The sequence below is a fragment of the Colletotrichum fioriniae genome (assembly GCF_027942845.1).
Source record: "Colletotrichum fioriniae strain IMI 355084 chromosome Unknown scaffold_10, whole genome shotgun sequence".
NCBI lineage: Eukaryota > Fungi > Ascomycota > Sordariomycetes > Glomerellales > Glomerellaceae > Colletotrichum > Colletotrichum fioriniae.
The window spans coordinates 1,459,740-1,477,705 of record NW_027076846.1 but is presented as its reverse complement, the minus strand read 5'-3'; the positions used below and the strand labels follow the sequence as shown (position 1 = coordinate 1,477,705).

Sequence of the window (17,966 nt, the reverse complement as noted above, 5' to 3'; positions counted from 1 at the left end):
GTCTCGTAACATCTTTCTCCGAACTGCACTCCTGCCGCTGCCGAAGGGGTGTCTTAAGCAGTCCCCAAATATGGGCGGAAATCACCCGTGAGCTCATAAAGGTGTCTTCTCCAATGAATAGTGTCCTTCCAGGTCCCCTAGCTTGGTAATTGATTAACCCATCTAGTACTGTTCTAGGGTGAGGTCTATAGTCGTTCAGGCCAGACTTAGTTGAACAGGAAAGGCGACATGCATACCTAGGTGTAGTCAGAAGACGATGGTGGAAGTAACGGACCGTCTAGATAAGAGGTATTTAAGGAGGCAACTCATAATAGAGAGGCTAGATGATAGGCTCTTCACAGTCCTCATGATCTTTGAGTAAGTGCAGTAAGGTAAATACCACGATCAAGATCACCACGTAATCGTTTTATCTAGCCCCCTATCTTTTACCTCCGTGTTCTTTCTCTCGGCGTCAACTTCGTCCTCATCTTGATCCTCGTCATTGGCACTGAACTCGCCCTTCCCGCACCTGGGTAGCGACGCCATAACGTAAGGTCCTTTGCCACCGGGTACAGAGAAAGAAAGCGCACCGCCCACAGCCTTTAGTTACTATCTTCGAGAACCGGTGCCGGACCGCGCTTCGTGATGTCCACGCTTCCATGTAAGGCTGTGACAAAAGCGATAGGTCTAGTCACGGCCCTCCGACTGAGGCCAAGGAGACCGATCACGACTGCATTCGGACTTTCTTACACGACGAAATTACAATTGAGCCTCAGGTCATAGCCCCGTACGCCGACACGGACTGGCAAGTGGGTTCGCATGGTCATCGCAACTTTTTGCTCTACCAAGAGAGCAAGTTCCCATTGTAGCATGACTGGTATCTCGGTAATCCGTAGCAACCATCATCTGACTCATTTGCTATCTCACTCACGTCAAGGCCTTTGGTAACGCAATCACGTTGGAGTGCCAAGTCATACCCAAAATACTCGTCGCTAAAGATGACTTCACATCGATATGCCCGCAATTCCCATCATGATGTTTTGCAATTTGGCGGGATCCTTGTTGCTCTTGCCGGCGAAGAAATGGGCAAATGAAAAGTTAAAGTCGACTGAGGCCACGAATATGCTCATCTTTGGTGCCCGTCCTCCAGTAACCTTCCGATCATTCATCCCAGCTTTGCTCAATATGCAACGGCTCTTTTGGAGTCTCTGGATGGCTGCACTCCATCTCGCATTATCTTGGAGGAAAACCTAGAGTCTCCTGATAGCTGAGCGCCTTGAATTGGCCCAGAACCTCCAACAGAAAAGAGGCGAGTTGGATATCTTAAAGTTCCCAGCGATCTTTTCTCCGCTTCGTGTCCCTTCGTGATCAAAGCGAATGTCTGGTGACGTCGGCACTGTGCTCTGTGCCGAATGCTACGGATGCTTGGCGTTCGTGCCGAGTCTTACAAGGGGCATTCAGTCTTCGTGACCTGCAGTAGGTCTCTGCTTCACTTTGATTGGTACATGCAATCTTGCAAGAGGATATGGCGTACGTGCCTCCGAGGCAGTGAGGCTCTGGGATCTACCGGTTATGGGGGCCATTATCCGGCTCAACAAGGGTGAGAAACAAAGATGTCCCACCATCTCTTTGCGCTTTCCGGATCCTGCATGTGCCTCTATCTACGCAAACGAGACTCTGTCCTTGCTGTTGTACCATTCCCCCGTTAAATCGCGAACTTGCTGCCAGGACCCGTACGTCTGTGACTGCGGCTCCATGGCGGCGGTTGTACTGTCTGCACAGTTGTGATGGTCAGTGTCAGGTAACGTAGAGAGGCAAGCGGAAGTGAGGTGTACGTAGGTATGTAGCTGCAGGGGGTGGCGGTTGCAGGAGATGGGCAGATCCGAGGAATTGGGTCACGTACTCCTTACAAAGGTCATTGATACCTCGCGGGGCTCAAAGGCACAAGAAAAGTACCGAGGCTTGAGAACCAGTTCGGGTTGGACCGGTCGGAGATGGAGTGGCGCTGCTATGGCCCCTGAAGAGCCCACCTCCAACAGCGACGGGGCCAAATTAAGGTTTACGGCAGGGTACCTGCAAAAGCCTTGGCCAACTTAACCTTGATCAAATCCAACGACGTTGCTTGACCTCGAACGCAAACGAGAATGATTCACCTGTTGGGGATTACGATGAATAAGGTAGGCATCACTCAAGTAGGGTAACCACCTACCTTGTAATAAATTCAATTAAGGCTCCAGAGCCTCGACTCCTGGTTGGCCAAGGTATCTTGTCGAGTGGGCCCCCTGGCCCAACTCGCACTTCTCTCTGGTGACATTATCGATCTTTTGGTTTCCTCTCCCTCTTGCCCTTTGACTTGTCAACGAACAACTTTTTTCGTTAATTTTTTTTTGTGAACACCACAATTAGAAAAAACGAAGCAACAATGGTCAATCTAACCGAACTTCCGCCGCCTGCCGCCGAGGCACGCGAAGAGAGAGATGAGAAACGCGTAGACGCCGCGACCCCCAAGGAGAAGAATGCCTCCCCTGCTACTGCTGATGCCGCCGCCAATGTCGCTGCCGATGCCGCCACCGAGAAGCCTGAGATGGCCGAGGAGTTACCCAAGGAAGAGAATCTTCCTGCTGCTGGGCAAAACACTCAGTCATGCACGCCCTTGTTTCCTGTGGGAAACCTCCAGCGCATAATAGATGATTGGTTTTCGGCGAGACACGCGAAGACCCCCCTGAGGGACCTGCTCCCTGCACAGTTTTCAGCCACTCTGAGCAAGGCCTGGGCTAAAAGGTAAGAGATAGAAGAGTTCGCTTCCCTAGAGGAGTTTGTCCTCTTCCACGTCGTCAAGTGCAAGCCCGAGTTAGACGTCAGTGGCCTGGATGCCATGTATGCAGACTGTCTCAACGCTGGATTCACATACCTAGTAGCAAGTAACGAGCAAGACGTGAGCACCGGGGCCTTGGAATGGCTCACGATGAAAGCGATGTGGCGTCGTCTTGGTAAGTTTTTGGTGCTTTTGCATTTGATTGTATCAACTAATGGTTTCGTGTAGGTGCTCCTGGTACCTGGCCCAAGTCGAAGGTCATGCCAGAGATCACCCGCAAGCCATATGATCGTCGCTACGCGGGCTTTAAGAAGTCGAAGACTCTAGAGGAGGAGGCCTCGAAGCAGAACAAGACTTCGGGACTCACCAAGAAGCCCGCCGCCTCTGCCCCGACACGCCAACAGCAGCCGTCGGGATATCATTCCCCAACTCTCAAAGCGAGAGGCAGACCTACTTCCAGCGCCAATCGCTCCTCGACCTACCCCGCCCCTCGGCGCCCCACCACGAGGATGGAGGTCATGCTCTATGACAACTTCTCTGCCCGAAGCAGGGCATGGGATGCCTACGGTAGGCTGGGGGGCGCGTCTTACAAGTTTGGTGCCCCGCCGTTTGAGATTGAGTTGACTGATGACAAGATGTCAGACGACTTGCTTTCGTGCCGATACAAAAATAAGGTACCGACCGCGCTTCAAGGTGTAAACAAGTACATCAAGAAGATTGACCCGAATGTCAATCTTGAGTTTGGCCACCACAGGCGTGGCAGAGTTAACATGCTGGTTCTTGCCATCAACAGTGAACCTCGAAACGAGGTGATGAAGTATGTAGGAGCTGTTTTTGAGATGGCCGCGGCCTACGTGAAGCACGCGCAAGATCGCAGAGATATCACGATTGAAATCTTCTTCAAGAACCGAGAAGCCGAGCTGAAAGCTGCGGTCACGAAGCCTCAAAGCATTGCCAGAGGCGCCGCGGCCACTACCAGCAAACTGGTTCAGTTGAGCTTTGCCAATGCCGCGGCATCCAGTCAGGACCTTTTGAGAATCAAGATGATTGAAAAGGTCAAGCAAATCCTTAAGAGCACAGATGTCAGCAGGAGACGAGTGGCCATGGACCACTTTGTCAACAACGCCCCCACTATCCTGGGGTTTGATTCCAAGGTTGTTCCCTTTGGTCCTGAGGCTTTTGCCTTTAGAGTGAAGGAGGCGTGGGCAGAGTTGCCACAGCCGGGCTCTGCGAGCAGTGCAGCCAGTTGGTACGATGGCTGGCTCATTCAAAGACACGAGAAGAGCATCGAATATGCCGCCAAAGAGCAGGCTGAAAGAGAGCGGGCCAGGTCCGCTGCTCTCCAAGTTCCCGCCCTCATGCCGCCCATGCAAGCGCCGCCTACTTTCCCCTCGGTGCCACCTATGCAATACGGAGGCCATGCATGGGTTCAACAGCAGCCGGCTTACCCTCAATCGGCCCCATCATGGCAGCAGCAGCAGCCCCCGTGGCAACAGCAGCCCCCGTGGCAGCAGCAGCAGCCGCAACAGCCATATCAGGCACCGCCTGCCCAGTGGCAGTATCCGGCACAAAGTGCCCAGTGGCAGCAGTACCAGGGTCCGAATACCCAGTAGCAGCCGCCCCAGCAGCAGTACCAGAGCGCAAGTGCTCCCTGGCAGCAGCCGCCAGGTCCGGGTCAGTACTACGGCCCGCCCCCGCCGGGTCAGGGCTACCCTGGCCAGCCACCCTATCATTAAATAGAGAGAATCTCTAGGTGAGGGCCAAAGAGGATTGGAGTTTGGGGGTGTGAATGGAGTGTGGATGAAGTGTGGGGAGTGTTTTTTTTTGGTGTGTCGTTTTTTGGTGTGTCGTGGTGGGATGGGGGGAGACAAATAAATAAATAAAAAAGAAAAAAGTTCGTCAACGTGCATTATGTCTTGTTTCCATGTGATTTGTAATATTCGAAGCTTCAACCCGCTGTGAAATCGTGCTCTTGACTTGCATGTATTTGAACTGGATGCTGACTGTGCCTGTCACTTTTTGGTTCGGGTAAGGAGTGTTAGTGCTGCTGCTCTTGGGAAAGGTCCAGGTCTACGCACCTGTCCATTTGGGCTGGAACTGAGCAACGTCACCTCTTGACTACCAACTACACGTCCAAGGCATGGTGCTTCCTACTCCCTCGTTAGAATGTCCTCAGATGAGCGGTGCCAGAGCGAAGCTCTTGGCAGCATTGATGCGAGGGGATTCTTTCCACGAAGTGTCACTACTGTTCCCCCGCTGAAGTCAAAGACCTCGAAGACGCAAACATGCCCAAGGCCCCGAATGCCACGATCTTACAGCTTCAACGAGACTGTGATGAAGATTGGACCGCGTTAGAGCTGTTCCACGCTATTCCCCGAGACCTCTTGACATCGATTGTGCAAGGGACGGTTGCGTTTGATTGCGAGAATCAGCAACATCGGTATGACGAGTCCACGACAGACCCGGGAGTCTACGTAATAGCCATTAGCATCAAAGATCGTGGCGGAAAGTTTCTGAATTGGAATGAGTATCAGGCGGTGATAGCTTCTCTCCGGACCTATCTACGGGCCTTTGAGGCACTCCAGCTTGGCAGCAGCCAGTCACACGGAGATCTTACATTCGCTCGCGCAATAGACGGAATATTTGGTGGCCGTGCCATGAGGAGGAACTCACGAGAGTACGATCGGACCTGGTCCGTCCAATGCCGGGCACAGGCAGACAGTTTACGGGACTTCATCGACCCTCTCGTTCAGAAACAGGGGTCGTATCCAGGACTAGCCGGCGCAGAAGTGCACTAACATCAGAGCCCGCTCTATGTTGGATGCTCGTTCGAGCTGATGGTACGGCCAAGTATAGTAAACATGGATGACAAGTACTGAGAAGCATGGTCCCGTCAAGGTCGATCTTATATCACATGTTTTAGGAAAGAGATGTATTAAGATAATATTATCATATTTTTAATTTATTACTATTTATAATTTTAATTGTTATACTTAATTAAATTTTATACAAAAAAGGTATATTGTAAGGGATATTATAAGAGATATTATAAAAGATATTATAAGAGATGTTATAAGGGATATTATAAGAGATATTATAAGGGATATTATAAAGGTATATTATAACCTTGTGTTGTAATTATATATTATAACCTTATACTATAACTCTGAGCGACGCCGACGCTTATAAGTATTGAACTGGATTATATTTAAGGAAGGTAGGTGCCTTCAGAAAAAAAAAGAAAGATCCGTATCTACACTAGACTCCGGGGTCTATCATACAAGGAAGGCACCTTCTTTCACCACCTCGTCTCAGGTACCTTTGGTATTGAGCAATGGCAGCATGTTCTGGTAAGATGGAGGGAAACACGGTGTATCACATAAACCCCGAGGTGTGTTGAATACGGCGCAGGTCGATATACCTGTTATCCATTTCTTTAAAGCATTTACCTGTCCTCTTCCTGGATTTGCGTCTCGTCTTCTGGTGTTGAAAAGACGTCGAGGGTAGGTATGAGCCATTCTCACAAACACATCGGAGCAATCCCTTGGATATTAACTTTGATTAGAAAACTACTTGCTACTCCTACACAGGAATACCAAGAAAAAAGGGTGGGGGTATAAGTCAAAAAAAGTATCTAAAAAAGTCCCAGACGCCAAACAACGCATGTGCCGAACATGCCTGGGCGATGGGGACGTCTGTCTGTCTGATTTGGAAATCTCTCTTCTCACCCACTCGAAAAACAAAAGAAACGCCGTGCAGACGATAGCCTCCCAAACTCCTAAACCTGAGCCGACCTCGCGCGATCAACGCTGGGCCGCCGACGTCCGTCCTCCTCTGGCTGCGTCTTGTGCTGCTCCCCGCCAGCCGTGCCATTAATCTGGGCTCCATCCTTCGACTTGGACCCAGAAGCCTCTTCCCTGTCTTGTGCGTCTTCTGCGGCAGCCTTGTCTTTGGCATCCGCGCGGTCCGCCGCTTCGGCCCGCGCTTCCCCTTCCTCGTTCTCGGCAATATCATCTCTCCTTTTGGATGAGTTCTTGTCCGAGCCCTCCGAGTTCTCCTGATCCTCAGCAGACTTGCGCGCCCGCGCGGTTTCGGTCGACCGCCTCGTATCAACACTATGTCTCGTCGCAGGACTCTTCAACTTCTCATCCGCCTTGCGAAGCTCCTTCTCCGTACCGACAACGGTGCTCATATCCTCGCCATTCTTGATCGCCTGTAGGGTACGGTCGGCAATGTCGACGCTCTCAAAGGCTGCGTGATTGACTCGCTGCTTCTTGTGCGAGAAAACCCCCTTGATACCTTGCTTCTTCTCGGCCTCGAGGGTCTCTAGGAGTTCTCGGATGGTATACCAACCAGTAATTACGTCCTTATCGGTTTGCTTCTTGGAATCGCCTGGAAGGTTCCGTCTTTCGCGCTGGCCCTGTACAAGACGGGCCCGACGGACGACTCGATCGGGCTGTTTCTTTCGTTCGACTTGCTTGGCGATGCCCTTCAGGGTGTAGCCAAAGGGACTGATGATAGCGCTGAGATCTTTGAGCACGAATCCCGTGAGACCCATGCCTGTTCCCTTGACGAATCCCTTGACACCCTCCTTCTTGGCACCCCGGACGGGTAGGCGAACGAGGCCGGTCGTGCCGTCGTAGATGCCGTAAGCGAATTCCTTGCCGGCCGCCTTCAATCCAGAGCTGATGCCGGTAACACGTGGCGGGCGTCGAACGGTATCGTCACCGTAAAGCCGAGGAGCGTTGTGGAACCCTTGAGCGATGGCCATGGATAGGTCTACCGGTGCCCTCGCGAGGGCTTGTGCCGATTTACCCACGCCCTCGCCAACCTCATTGGCATAGTCTCCAACGGCATCGTCGACGGTGGTTCCAGTATCGATTGATGACATTGTATCGCGTCGTTCCTGCGCACCCGGTCTTGCAGAAGAAGCGTTTCCGTTGGCTTGAGATTGCTCTCCCTTCTTGTCGTCTTGCTTCTCATCTTTATCTCCCTCTCCCTCCTTGGATTTTCCTTCGTCTTTCTTCTGCGCTTTGCTGTCCTCTCCACCCTTTGCTTTCGCCTTGTCTCCCTCCTTCTTCGAGTTGTCTTCGTCACCCTCCTGCGGTTGCAGCGCGCCGTTGCTGTTGGTAGCGGCCTTGCGTTCCTTGGCACTCGTGCGCTTATCTCGGAGGGCCCTCAACTTCTTCTTCTTTTCCTTCTTCTCCTTACGCTTATGTGACGTCTTGGCAATTCTGTAAGGAACACTACCGATACCACCAAAGACGTTGCCCATCGTCCCGGCCAGAGAGCCCGCGATTCCAGTGACCGGTTCTCCAGGGCCCTCAAAATCGTTCCATTCCGTGTGCCGCAGCAGCCTGAGCTTTTTCCATGAAAGTTGTCCTTCCTCGACAATGATGTCGGCAGCGAGAGCGCTGAGCTTGACATTGGTGTTCTTCAGTGTCCAGACTGCCGGGCGGTCGCGCAGAATAGAGCAGCGCATCGAGTTCATGCCTCCCAGAGTCAGGTGGTGGTGGAATGATCGCACTGCATTCTTGGCGCCGTCGCCTTCTAATTCGATGTCTTTGGCGACCTTGGCAGCCGCTTCTTTCGCCTCGTCTGTGAGGCAGTACTTGATGCCCTCGGCGAGCTTCTCGGCGTCGAGTTGCTTGTAGGGTACAGCCTCGGGTCCGGCTTTGCTTGTTGCGAGAATGCTTCCCCAGAAATGCTGGTCGCCGAAAAAAGGCACAATCATGGTCGGCAGACCGCACTTGAGAGCGATCGCGGTGGTTCCGGCTCCGCCGTGGATGACGCAGGCCTTGACTCGGGGGAAAAGCCAGTCATGAGGCGTGTTCTCCAGCATGAAAATGTTATCGGGAACATCCATTTCGTCACCTCCCAAGCCACCCCAGCCCTTTGAGACGAGCGCGCGGACTCCGGCAAGTTCTACAGCCTCAAAGATCATCTGGGTAAAACGATCTGCATCATCGACGACGATTGAGCCGAAACCAATGTAGATAGGTGGTTCCCCGGCATCCAAAAACTTCTCCAAGTCGCTGGGTGGGTCAAAAGTCGAAGCCAAGTCGAGGAAGACAAATCCAGACACGTCAATTTCTTCACCCCAATCCTGGGGCTTAGGGACGAGACCAGGACTCCAGAGGTAAGTGAAGGGAACATGCAGACGATAGGTCGCGCCAGGAGCCCAAAGTGTCGAGACGGCGTCCAATCCAAGGGTCTTGACGCGGAAGTCATTGACTAAGTCGCCCAAACCCTGCCAAACCATCATCTCGACTAGGGGGTATGAGATGAAGTTGGTATAACCGGGGTCCACGTTGGATTTCTTGATGCTGGCCAGGGGATGAGGGAAAGCCTGAGTCGGGGTGTAGGGGAATGTGAACATAAGATGCAACGGGATGCCGAGGGCCTCTGCGCAATGAATATGGGCGAAACTGGGAGGGTTGGCAATAATGGCGTCAGCGATAAAGGGGTCCTTCTCACCCATCATCTTGAGGTTGTGGACATCCTTCTCGTCGTCGGTGGCATTGATGCAAGCTCTCCAAAAACCGTCAAACATCTCCGCCATGGCCGATCGTCGTCGTCCAATGTCTCCGGCCTTGACAGCGTCCAACGTTGGAATCATGCCCGGATTCTTGACCATGAAGGCCATCAGCTCGGAGGGATCACCGCCGACCGAGAAGAACTCCAGACCAGAGTCCTTCTCGACGAATTCGCGGAAGGCGGGGTGCGTCGCGATGCGTACGCGATGTCCATAGTCCTCCTTGAGAATTTTGCCGATTTTGAGGAACGGCTGAGCATCACCACGAGAGCCAATGACCATGATGACAATATTCAAGCGCGGCTTCGGTTCGCGGTCGGCGGTGGCCGTGGTAGCGGACGAAAGGCGTGACACGGGCGGTCGCTGCGCATCCTCGCCCTGCTCCTCGCCTTCGGGCACCGGCACCACTTTCTTGACGGCCTGGCCCAATGCCTTGGCCAAGTATCCGGTATTGGCCGTCTCCTTGACCGAGATACGCAGACGGCCGTCCTTCTTGACCTTGCCCTTGGTGTTGTAATTGTCGTTGCCGACGTGGAAGCGGCGGTAGCGCTCGGCAATCTCTCTTTGCCGCCTCGCATTGGCTTTATCTTGTGCCTTTTTTCTTTCGGCCGGAGTCTTGGTTTCTTGTGCGTTCTCGTCATCGGAGGAATCGCTCGAGCTCGAACTCGAGCTCGAGTCTCCCCTGTCGGCCTCCCAGAGCGCTCTATCGAGGTATGATGTTCCGGATCGCTTGGGGATATTTCGCTGTGCCGCGCTGCTCTGGCCAGCTTTTCGTTCAGGCGCCTCGGTCCTCCACTTCTTGTCTATGGGAGGACGCTCCTGGGGGTTCAACGTGCCGGGAACCTCGAGGTGGTCAGGGCTGTTTGAGGCCGACTCGGTCTTTGTAGCCCTTTCATCCTTTGATGGTATTTCGGGAACTGTAGGCGCGGTCGTAGACTGGGGTGATCGAGCATTCGGCGAGTCGATCTCGGGTGGTACAAAGGACGGATAGACAATGTTCCTGTTCTCGTCTCGCACCACACCAATGTGTCTCCCATCGCGGTCGATTTCGTCAATGTGAAGCTGCTCGGGAGGAGGGGTCGCCGTCGCCTCGGACTCGGTCGCCGTGCCCATGGCCAGTTGTGCCGCGGCGGTTGGGTGCGCCATGATGGCGTCGGGTTGGCGTGTGGTGGTGTCAGGTCTGCTCTCGAATTGAGTTTTGTCTATGACGGTGACGCGGAAGGGGTCGAAGGGGGGGAGTTGCGGTTATGGAAAGGGAATTGGGATCGTGTGTGAGAATTTTGTTGTTTAGATCAGGGCTGGCATCCCAATGTGGACATGAAGGTAGGTAGGTAGGTATACGTTTTGAAAATAGCGTGGCTAAAGAGGTCTTAGGGGCGAAGATAGATTGGGTGTGCAAGTCGCGTCACTTGTTCTTGGCTGGGTTGTCACGCAGAGGTTGACACCCGGAGCGATGAAGGAGAGACTAAGGACCTCGAACTCCGCAAGCTAAAGAGGCGAAAGGGACGGACGGGAGGCATAAAGAATGCCGATACCACCCTCTCGTGGGCCGATCTGTTTGGTTCCGGGAATAATAAGGTACAGCAGAGAGACCTGTCCGGCCCATGGAAAGTTTCACGCGAAAAGCAAGCTTGCGAGCAAGGCGGCGGAGGAGCAGCACAGGAAGGAGGGCGCCTGGACGTGGCCGCGGCTTGCGCTCTGGGAGTCTGGGACCTGAACCAGAACTGGTTCTTGCTTTGCTGTTTCCAAAGTCATCCTGCTGCTGCACTGCTATTTGCTGCAGATGGAGCAGTGCAGTGCTGGAATTTCCTTTCCAATCCACCCCCTGGTCCAAAATGACATCACTTCCCGAAGGTGACGCTAAGCCGGTTATCTGCAAGGGTGCGCCCCTGCCGATGAGGTAGTGTAGCTTCCTGGTCTGTGCGACGGGATGACATTGGCTGGGCTGGGCTGGCCCGTGCCAAACCGCCCAAAGGGCAATGCGAATGGTCACGTCCGGAGACTCTCCCCCGGTGGCTCATTCGAATTAAACCGCCACAATCCCCCGTCCTCAGTACCTCACTTCAGGTTTTTGTTCATTTCTGGGCAACCAACGTTACCTCGTTGACAACACATTGCTTTCATTTCAATCGAATTGCGTTGACGATCTACGGTGAGACAAGTGAGGTACAGCATGACGGAAGGTACGCAAACCGGCCCCCCTCAACCGAGATGAGATGGTGAGACTGCGTTAGGATTTGCCAGCCGTTTCTTACATGAAGCCAAATTGGGCTCGAGCCCCCTTGGACCGCGGCGTCCTCCAAACATGCACTTCTGGACGTCCGGATCTGGCTGCACATGAGCTAAGGCACTGGCGCCACACTTGTGCTTCGGATGTATTACCTCAAGTTCCCCTGGTCCAATAGATCGAGGATCTACACCAAGATCGATGGTGCACAGCCACGAATTACTCGCCACAGTCCACGTCTACCTGACGGCATCTCACAACCGCGACAGCATCCGCAACGTCCTCATTCCGCAGAACGTCCAAGTCGGCCGTGGATCGTCAGAGCAGGCGTTTAGAACCATGCGGCTTTCGGGTCAAAGATGACAGGCTTCTAGACATTCCTCCTTCCGCACTGACGCCGTCGACGCCGTCTTCCGCTCAAGAATAGCGTGAGTTCGCAGCGGATAAGACGACACGTGTGGCCGCCTGTAGTGAAATACATTCCATGCATTATGGTGTGAGTTCAGTGACAGGTGGTCTCTCGCACTTCACCGCGGCCCGCTCCTAGACCCTGATCTTCCCTCTGATAAACTTTGACGAAGAGACGCCACCACACATCAAGCCCAGCTAGCAGCATATTTGAGAAAAGATTTTGTTTTAAATTCATACAGCTGCTCGTTGCTCAGCAGCCAAGGTAATTCGTAACTCATAAGAGACTCCGCCATGAACCTACTCCCGAAAATGCAAAGCCCATACCACAGAGCATCTCGGCTTACCCGCGCCGGGGCTACCCATGATATCCAGCGTCCAATGTACAACAACAGCAACTTTTACTGCAGAGGCAAGCTCTTTAACCGCATCGTCAGAATGTCGAGCTGTGTCTTGACCTCATCGCCCTGGCCCTGATCGTCCACTTCCTTCTTCTCAAGGGCCGTCTGCAAAGTCTTGACAGCGTGCAGCAGGGGCTCAACGTAGCGCTGCTCCACGGCGCCGGGCATACTAGCCGGCACCAAGTGCTGGAAGCTGGTGCCGGCAAAGAGGAAGTACGCAAAGTTGGCTACCTGCAAGTGGAAAGGGAAGTTCTGCACCCAGTATTCCCAGATTTCGGGAACGGATTGCTCTTTGAGGAATGCCATGTTGGGGAACAAGACGTACTGCAGCGTCTCAACTGCATCTGTTGTAGAGAATCTGTTTGTGAGCTTGCGTTTTTGAGCCACAATCAATTCTTCTCGCAACCACGTCACCGCAGAGGCCTGCAGGGCGGAGAAAATACAGTTCTCAAGGAGATCCTCCAAGATCTTGAGTCGGTCGCTATCATCGGGGTCGTCATGCAGGACGAGGCCCGCGAGCGTTGTCGAAACATTTCGAACTGATAGTGTAGGGTGGAACACAGAGACAAGTGTAAGGAGATGGTGGTAGGGCATGAAGTCGCCTTCTGACGGCGAGATGCGCTTGTAGTTCTCCAGCCAGAGTCCCATTACGACGAGAGCCTCGGTGGTACCAGGATTTCCCACGATGCGTGACTGCGGATCTTCGCCAAAGAAGTTTTCGAGGAGCTTGACATGATCGGGGAACATGGTCATCTGAACCTGCTCGTAGTCCGCGTCAAACACCTCTGCTGAGAAGAGCCAGTATGCAACCAGGCACCAGACACCTCCGGTGGAGAGCTTGATGTTGTCGGGGCTGAGGTCATCGGTCTCGACCGCCAGCGGGCTGTTGGGGATGGTGCCCTCAAAGATGTCCTTGACGGAAAGAGCACGCACTCTGTTTAAGCCAAGATCTCCTGCAAGTGCCTGAGTTAATTGTTAGCAAGTTCATCCGTCCGAGCAACATCAGACGAATGTACATACGACTAATTGGCCAACCAGAGCGTCCCTCGCCAAAAGATCATCGTCCTCCTTAAAGGCACGCAACACGCTCTTGCGCATCACGACACGCTCTGGGTTGTAGAATTCCAGCAAGCGAGAGGCCCATTCCATGCCGGTACAGTTGACGTAGGCCTCGATGATGCAGGTAATGAAGGACTGGAGCAGTCTCTTGGTGGTGTCAGGGTCCGTCGGCGCCAACTGCTGCTTGTGTGCGGCCTCGGGGTCCGGTGCATGTTTTGTGGGATCGCTCTTCGTAAAGGGAGTGTCGAGCTTGTTGCTGGACTGGCGGGTAGGGAGCGGCGGGCGCTTATCGCCAGAAAGGGAGCGGACGAGGGCAATGACTGCAGCCGTCATTTCGGGATTGCGGGGATGGTAGGTGCGGTAGACGCTCTGAAGGGTCGTATGAACGAAGCGTGAGGGGCGCGCGACATTCAATCGCTTGTGCAGGACGCTCAACATGCCGACCAGGTGAACGAATGTCGCCGTCGTCGCGGGATCGTCTTCCTCATCGGTGGCCTCTTCGACAGTCTTTTCCAAAACTTCAAGCACCTTGAGAATGACCTCGCGCGGGTTGCCCAGCTGGGCAATGGTCTCGAGGCACTGCTGACTGCCCTGGACGGGCACAAGCATCTCGACTAAGTCCCATCCGATGTCCTGGGTGAGCTGAGTGTCTTGAAGGATCTCGTTCAGGTCAGGCAGGATCTCGGGGGAGAGGACCTCGCCGATGATGGTCAGGTAAGTGAAGGTGTCTGTGGCGGGCGGCTTAGACTCGCGCAGAGCCTGGAGGCCACTGGGCTTGTCAGCCATGGCAAGAGGAGGATTTGTCGCTTCAATCATGGTGTTCAACTACTCCGAGGGTCTTCTGTGGCATTGGAGGGGTTGGTCGATGGTCGTTGAAGAAAAGTCTGGGCTGATGAGCACTCGGCAGACGGCAGAAGGGGGGGGCAGATGGGGTGAAGAAAAGAAGAAAAGAGACTGCTGCGCCTGTTCTTGTTTCGTCATCGGAGCTTTCAGCACCTGAGAGATGGAAGGGAAGGCGTGAGAGACGGCACGCCGCACGGCAGGGTTCCAACTCCAATTTCTCTCCACCAGGCAATATAATTAGCACCTCACCAGCAGCTCACCACTCCACGAAAGGGGGGGGGGGTTGAGGCGGTCGATTGCAGTCAACGACAGGACCAGAAATGCCAGCAGTGGGCGCAGCAGCAACCCCGCACTAGCCCTGATTCAGAGAGGATCCCGCTGGAACACTTTACAGGTCAGGTTCACCCCACTGGAATCTGCATTCTGAAGAGGTCCCGCCAGGTCTGAAGCCTCAGGATGGCCCCGCCTCCAGGACCGGTGGAGGTCGTTGGTGCAGACTTGTCAGTGGCCAGAGGCACAGTGAAACCCGGTGCCATCGGGTAATACAGCGTGCCAGACCAGGCTGGTTCCAGCTCGCAACACTGGCTGGGGCCAGGCCTTGGCGGTGAAGTGGCCTGCGACGAGACAGGCTGAGATGTGAGAAATTCATTCCCAGGAATGCCTAAGACGGTGTGGAAGAACAGGTTGCGGATGGAAGATCGGCTCGTGTTTGATTTATGCTTGACAATGGAAGCATCCGAACAGACGACGAAACTGGACATTCCCCCATCCCTTTAATCTGCGGGAACGGGAATGGACCCTGAAGAAACCTGAATCCTGAGGGACCCAAGTCAACGACCTCCCTCTCCAGTGTCTCCACGGAAGTCTTATCGTTCCCGCGCTATCCCTCCTGTTAATTGTTATCGATAGAGAAAATGGAGCACCATAAGATAACGGGATGCACTTCGATAAGACACCTTGACTGGGGAAGCGATTACAGATCCCAAGGTAAGGTACCTTGGCCGTAGGTGCGTAGGTACCTTGATGGAAGTACACCGTACCCCTCCATCACCGCCTCTCTCACAGGATATGGCGGTCTCCCTTGCCTTTGAATCTCGTTTGAGAGCATCGTACAAACGCAACGTCTTGCAGATTTGAAGACGACAAGTTCAAAGAGAACGGCAGAACAATTGCTTCGTGTACAGATTCATCTCCAAGGCCATCCGGCGCCATCTGCCATCCGCCACCTCCGTCAAGCAACTGCCCGTGACACCCCGCACCCGCCATTCGTCCCAGGTTCCCTGACTACCTTACCTTCCTTACTACCCGATTATTACAAAGTACCACCACCCAGTCACATAACCACTAACGAACGAGCGGACGGGTACTTCAAGGTTTCGTCCATCTGAGTAACATCTCCTGTACTTCCTGCCAGGCCAAACGCTCACGGCTCGACATGTACCCTTCTGTCCCCTCCTTCCCGTTCTGATCAGGTGCGCTCCTCCCCGCCCCTACCCAACCCAAGCCAACGCCCTACCTGACCTTGCTCTGACCGACAGTTACCGACTGCAGCCTCAGCGGACTGGGCGGGCTACAGCCGAACTCAAGTCAACGTCGTGCCGTCTCATCCCGTAACCTCACTCGTTCTTTTTGCAGGGCAAAACAGTCTTTTTTTCATTACTCTCTCTCTCACCTTCCACCATGTCCTCTCCCGATGTATCGGTATTGGAGGTGCCCGCGAGCAGAATGGACAGGTTCTGTCTCCTCCCAGCGGAACTCCGTGCAGCCGTTGTTGAGTGTGTCGTCGATGACTGCCGCTACGGCGATGAGTCCGATTCCCTCGCCGACTACGCCTTGGTCTGCAAGGAGTGGCAGGCCATCGTCGAGCGTTTCAACTTTTCCGTCCTCAAAGTCACCCTGGCCAATCTGGACGACTTTGAGTCTTCCATGGTCGGCTCTCGCCGCAAACTCGTCCAGCGGATCAACCTACACGTCGACCTGCCCACCTACGACAATGATCCCTGCGAAAAGAAGGAGACCTGGGAGGACAAGGCCGAGAATAACTCCTGCTTTACTCTTGCATTTTACCGTCTATTTGACATCATGCATTCCTGGACACCCGAGGAGACGACCCAGGAGGGCATCGATTTCTCACTAAGCATCTCTTCACCCAGCGACCTCCGCAACGCCAACTTTGAGCTGTGGCAACGACGCAGGTGGAACATTAAAGATATTGGCGAAAAGCGTTTTGCGGACTCTTGGATCGATTTCGTCGGCCAGGATGAGGAGTTTGACCGGGTCAACCGCCTGCCTGCGGTCAAGGTGATAAAATCATTCACCGTGAGCCCTCAGAACCACCGGGCACTGATGCCCGCCGCTCATGCCGACATCATCGCCCGGCTACCCGGGTTGCGAACGGCCAGTTTTGACATCACCAAGGACCGCAAGAAGGAAACCCGCAAAATCCACTTCAACCGTGCGTTCCATTATGGTGTTGCTTCACTTCAAGGTCCCCTCACTAACACTGGCTAGAATTCGCCGGTTCCATGACCAAGTGGCCCACCTCACTAGAATGCCTCACCATCATGTCCAATACAATATCATCGTGGCGCCAGATCCCCCACGAGACGCTCGCTGAAGGCGACAGCGGTGCCAGGCTCTGTGATAAGCTCCGGCGTGCCGCTCAGCATCTTAAGGAGCTCAATGTCACCAATGTCGTTCGTATTAGGGAATTTTTACGTCCTCACTGGCCCATGGGTACGGACGATACTGAGCCGTTCCTAGCGAACCGCCCGTACTACCCAGAGTTCTGGCTGCTCAAGACTCTCTACATCTCTTATGGATCCATCTGGTACAATACCGAGTGGCACAAGCAGAGCGACGATATCAATGAATCCTCAGAGCTAGTCGATTTCCGCCAGAACGTATCCCTCGCCGCCGCCCGGATGGCGTACACGATGCCCCAGTTGAAGCACATGACCATCAAGCAGCGGCCCTTAATGTGGGCAGGCAAGCACGAGCTCGAGTACAAGATCGAGGACGGCGATAAGGCCTACCTGACCTGGACGAGCACCTTTGAGTTCAAGCCATGGGAGCGAACCGTCGAGGCCTGGGTCGAGGTGGCGGCCCGGCATGAGAGGAAGCTTGAAGTTCGTATCATTACTAGGGCTTGGCATACTGACGGTAAAGCGCCTCTTCTCCCATCACTCACTTTTTAAGCACTCTTTACTTTCTCGGATTTGAGGAACATCAGTACGTGCATTCTTTTGTTTAGGGTCTCTGGAAGGACGGAGTTTTTATGGCGTTCTCGAAGGACTTTTGACATTTCTCCTTGGCACTCTCTCATTACACTTGGTTCATGATACCCAGGGTCCGGAACCGCTCTTCACGGCGTCAAGATTATATCTCAGGGAAGGGGCAAGCGGATAGTATTAGTAGACACAAACCGGGACGAGGGCGAGGCCTCAGCGGGGTGAAGGGGAGGCAATACCAGAGCGACACGACTCTTGGTAGATACGTTGAATGAGCGATACACGATTCAAACACTTGGTGTCTTTTTTTTTCTTCTTGATTTTTTACTTCGTTTTCGTGATGGGTTTCCCCGGCTTTGTGTCATGATTCAGGATGAGATGATTCTGCTACACGTGCTGTGACCAGCGGTAGCCCAGTGCTGACACCGCCTCGATGGTTGGTTCAAACTTGCATGACATTCACAATATG

At 53.7% G+C, this 17,966-nt stretch overlaps 4 protein-coding genes across 4 annotated transcripts; 2 read left to right on the top strand and 2 right to left on the bottom strand.

Annotated features, from left to right (window-relative positions):
• Nucleotides 1–2,401: 2,401 nt before the first annotated feature.
• Nucleotides 2,402–4,407, top strand: N0V96_008448 (uncharacterized protein; the record flags this gene model as incomplete). Its single annotated transcript, XM_065758333.1, has 3 exons — nucleotides 2,402–2,641; nucleotides 2,768–2,969; nucleotides 3,023–4,407. 3 exons carry the CDS (start codon nucleotides 2,402–2,404, stop codon nucleotides 4,405–4,407), a joined length of 1,827 nt encoding a protein of 608 aa, XP_065613088.1.
• Nucleotides 4,408–6,572: 2,165 nt separating this feature from the next.
• Nucleotides 6,573–10,475, bottom strand: N0V96_008447 (uncharacterized protein; the record flags this gene model as incomplete). Its single annotated transcript, XM_053190064.2, has 1 exon — nucleotides 6,573–10,475. The coding sequence occupies one exon, from the start codon at nucleotides 10,473–10,475 to the stop codon at nucleotides 6,573–6,575; it is 3,903 nt and encodes a 1,300-aa protein (XP_053052486.2).
• Nucleotides 10,476–12,365: 1,890 nt separating this feature from the next.
• Nucleotides 12,366–14,210, bottom strand: YBP1 (YAP1-binding protein 1; the record flags this gene model as incomplete). The annotated part of the gene is made up of 2 exons (XM_053190063.2): nucleotides 12,366–13,328; nucleotides 13,386–14,210. 2 exons carry the CDS (start codon nucleotides 14,208–14,210, stop codon nucleotides 12,366–12,368), a joined length of 1,788 nt encoding a protein of 595 aa, XP_053052485.2.
• A 1,737-nt stretch (nucleotides 14,211–15,947) lies between these two features.
• On the top strand, nucleotides 15,948–17,464 carry N0V96_008445 (uncharacterized protein; the record flags this gene model as incomplete). Its single annotated transcript, XM_053190062.1, has 2 exons — nucleotides 15,948–16,722; nucleotides 16,779–17,464. The coding sequence occupies 2 exons, from the start codon at nucleotides 15,948–15,950 to the stop codon at nucleotides 17,462–17,464; spliced, it is 1,461 nt and encodes a 486-aa protein (XP_053052484.1).
• Between the last annotated feature and the right edge of the window lie 502 nt (nucleotides 17,465–17,966).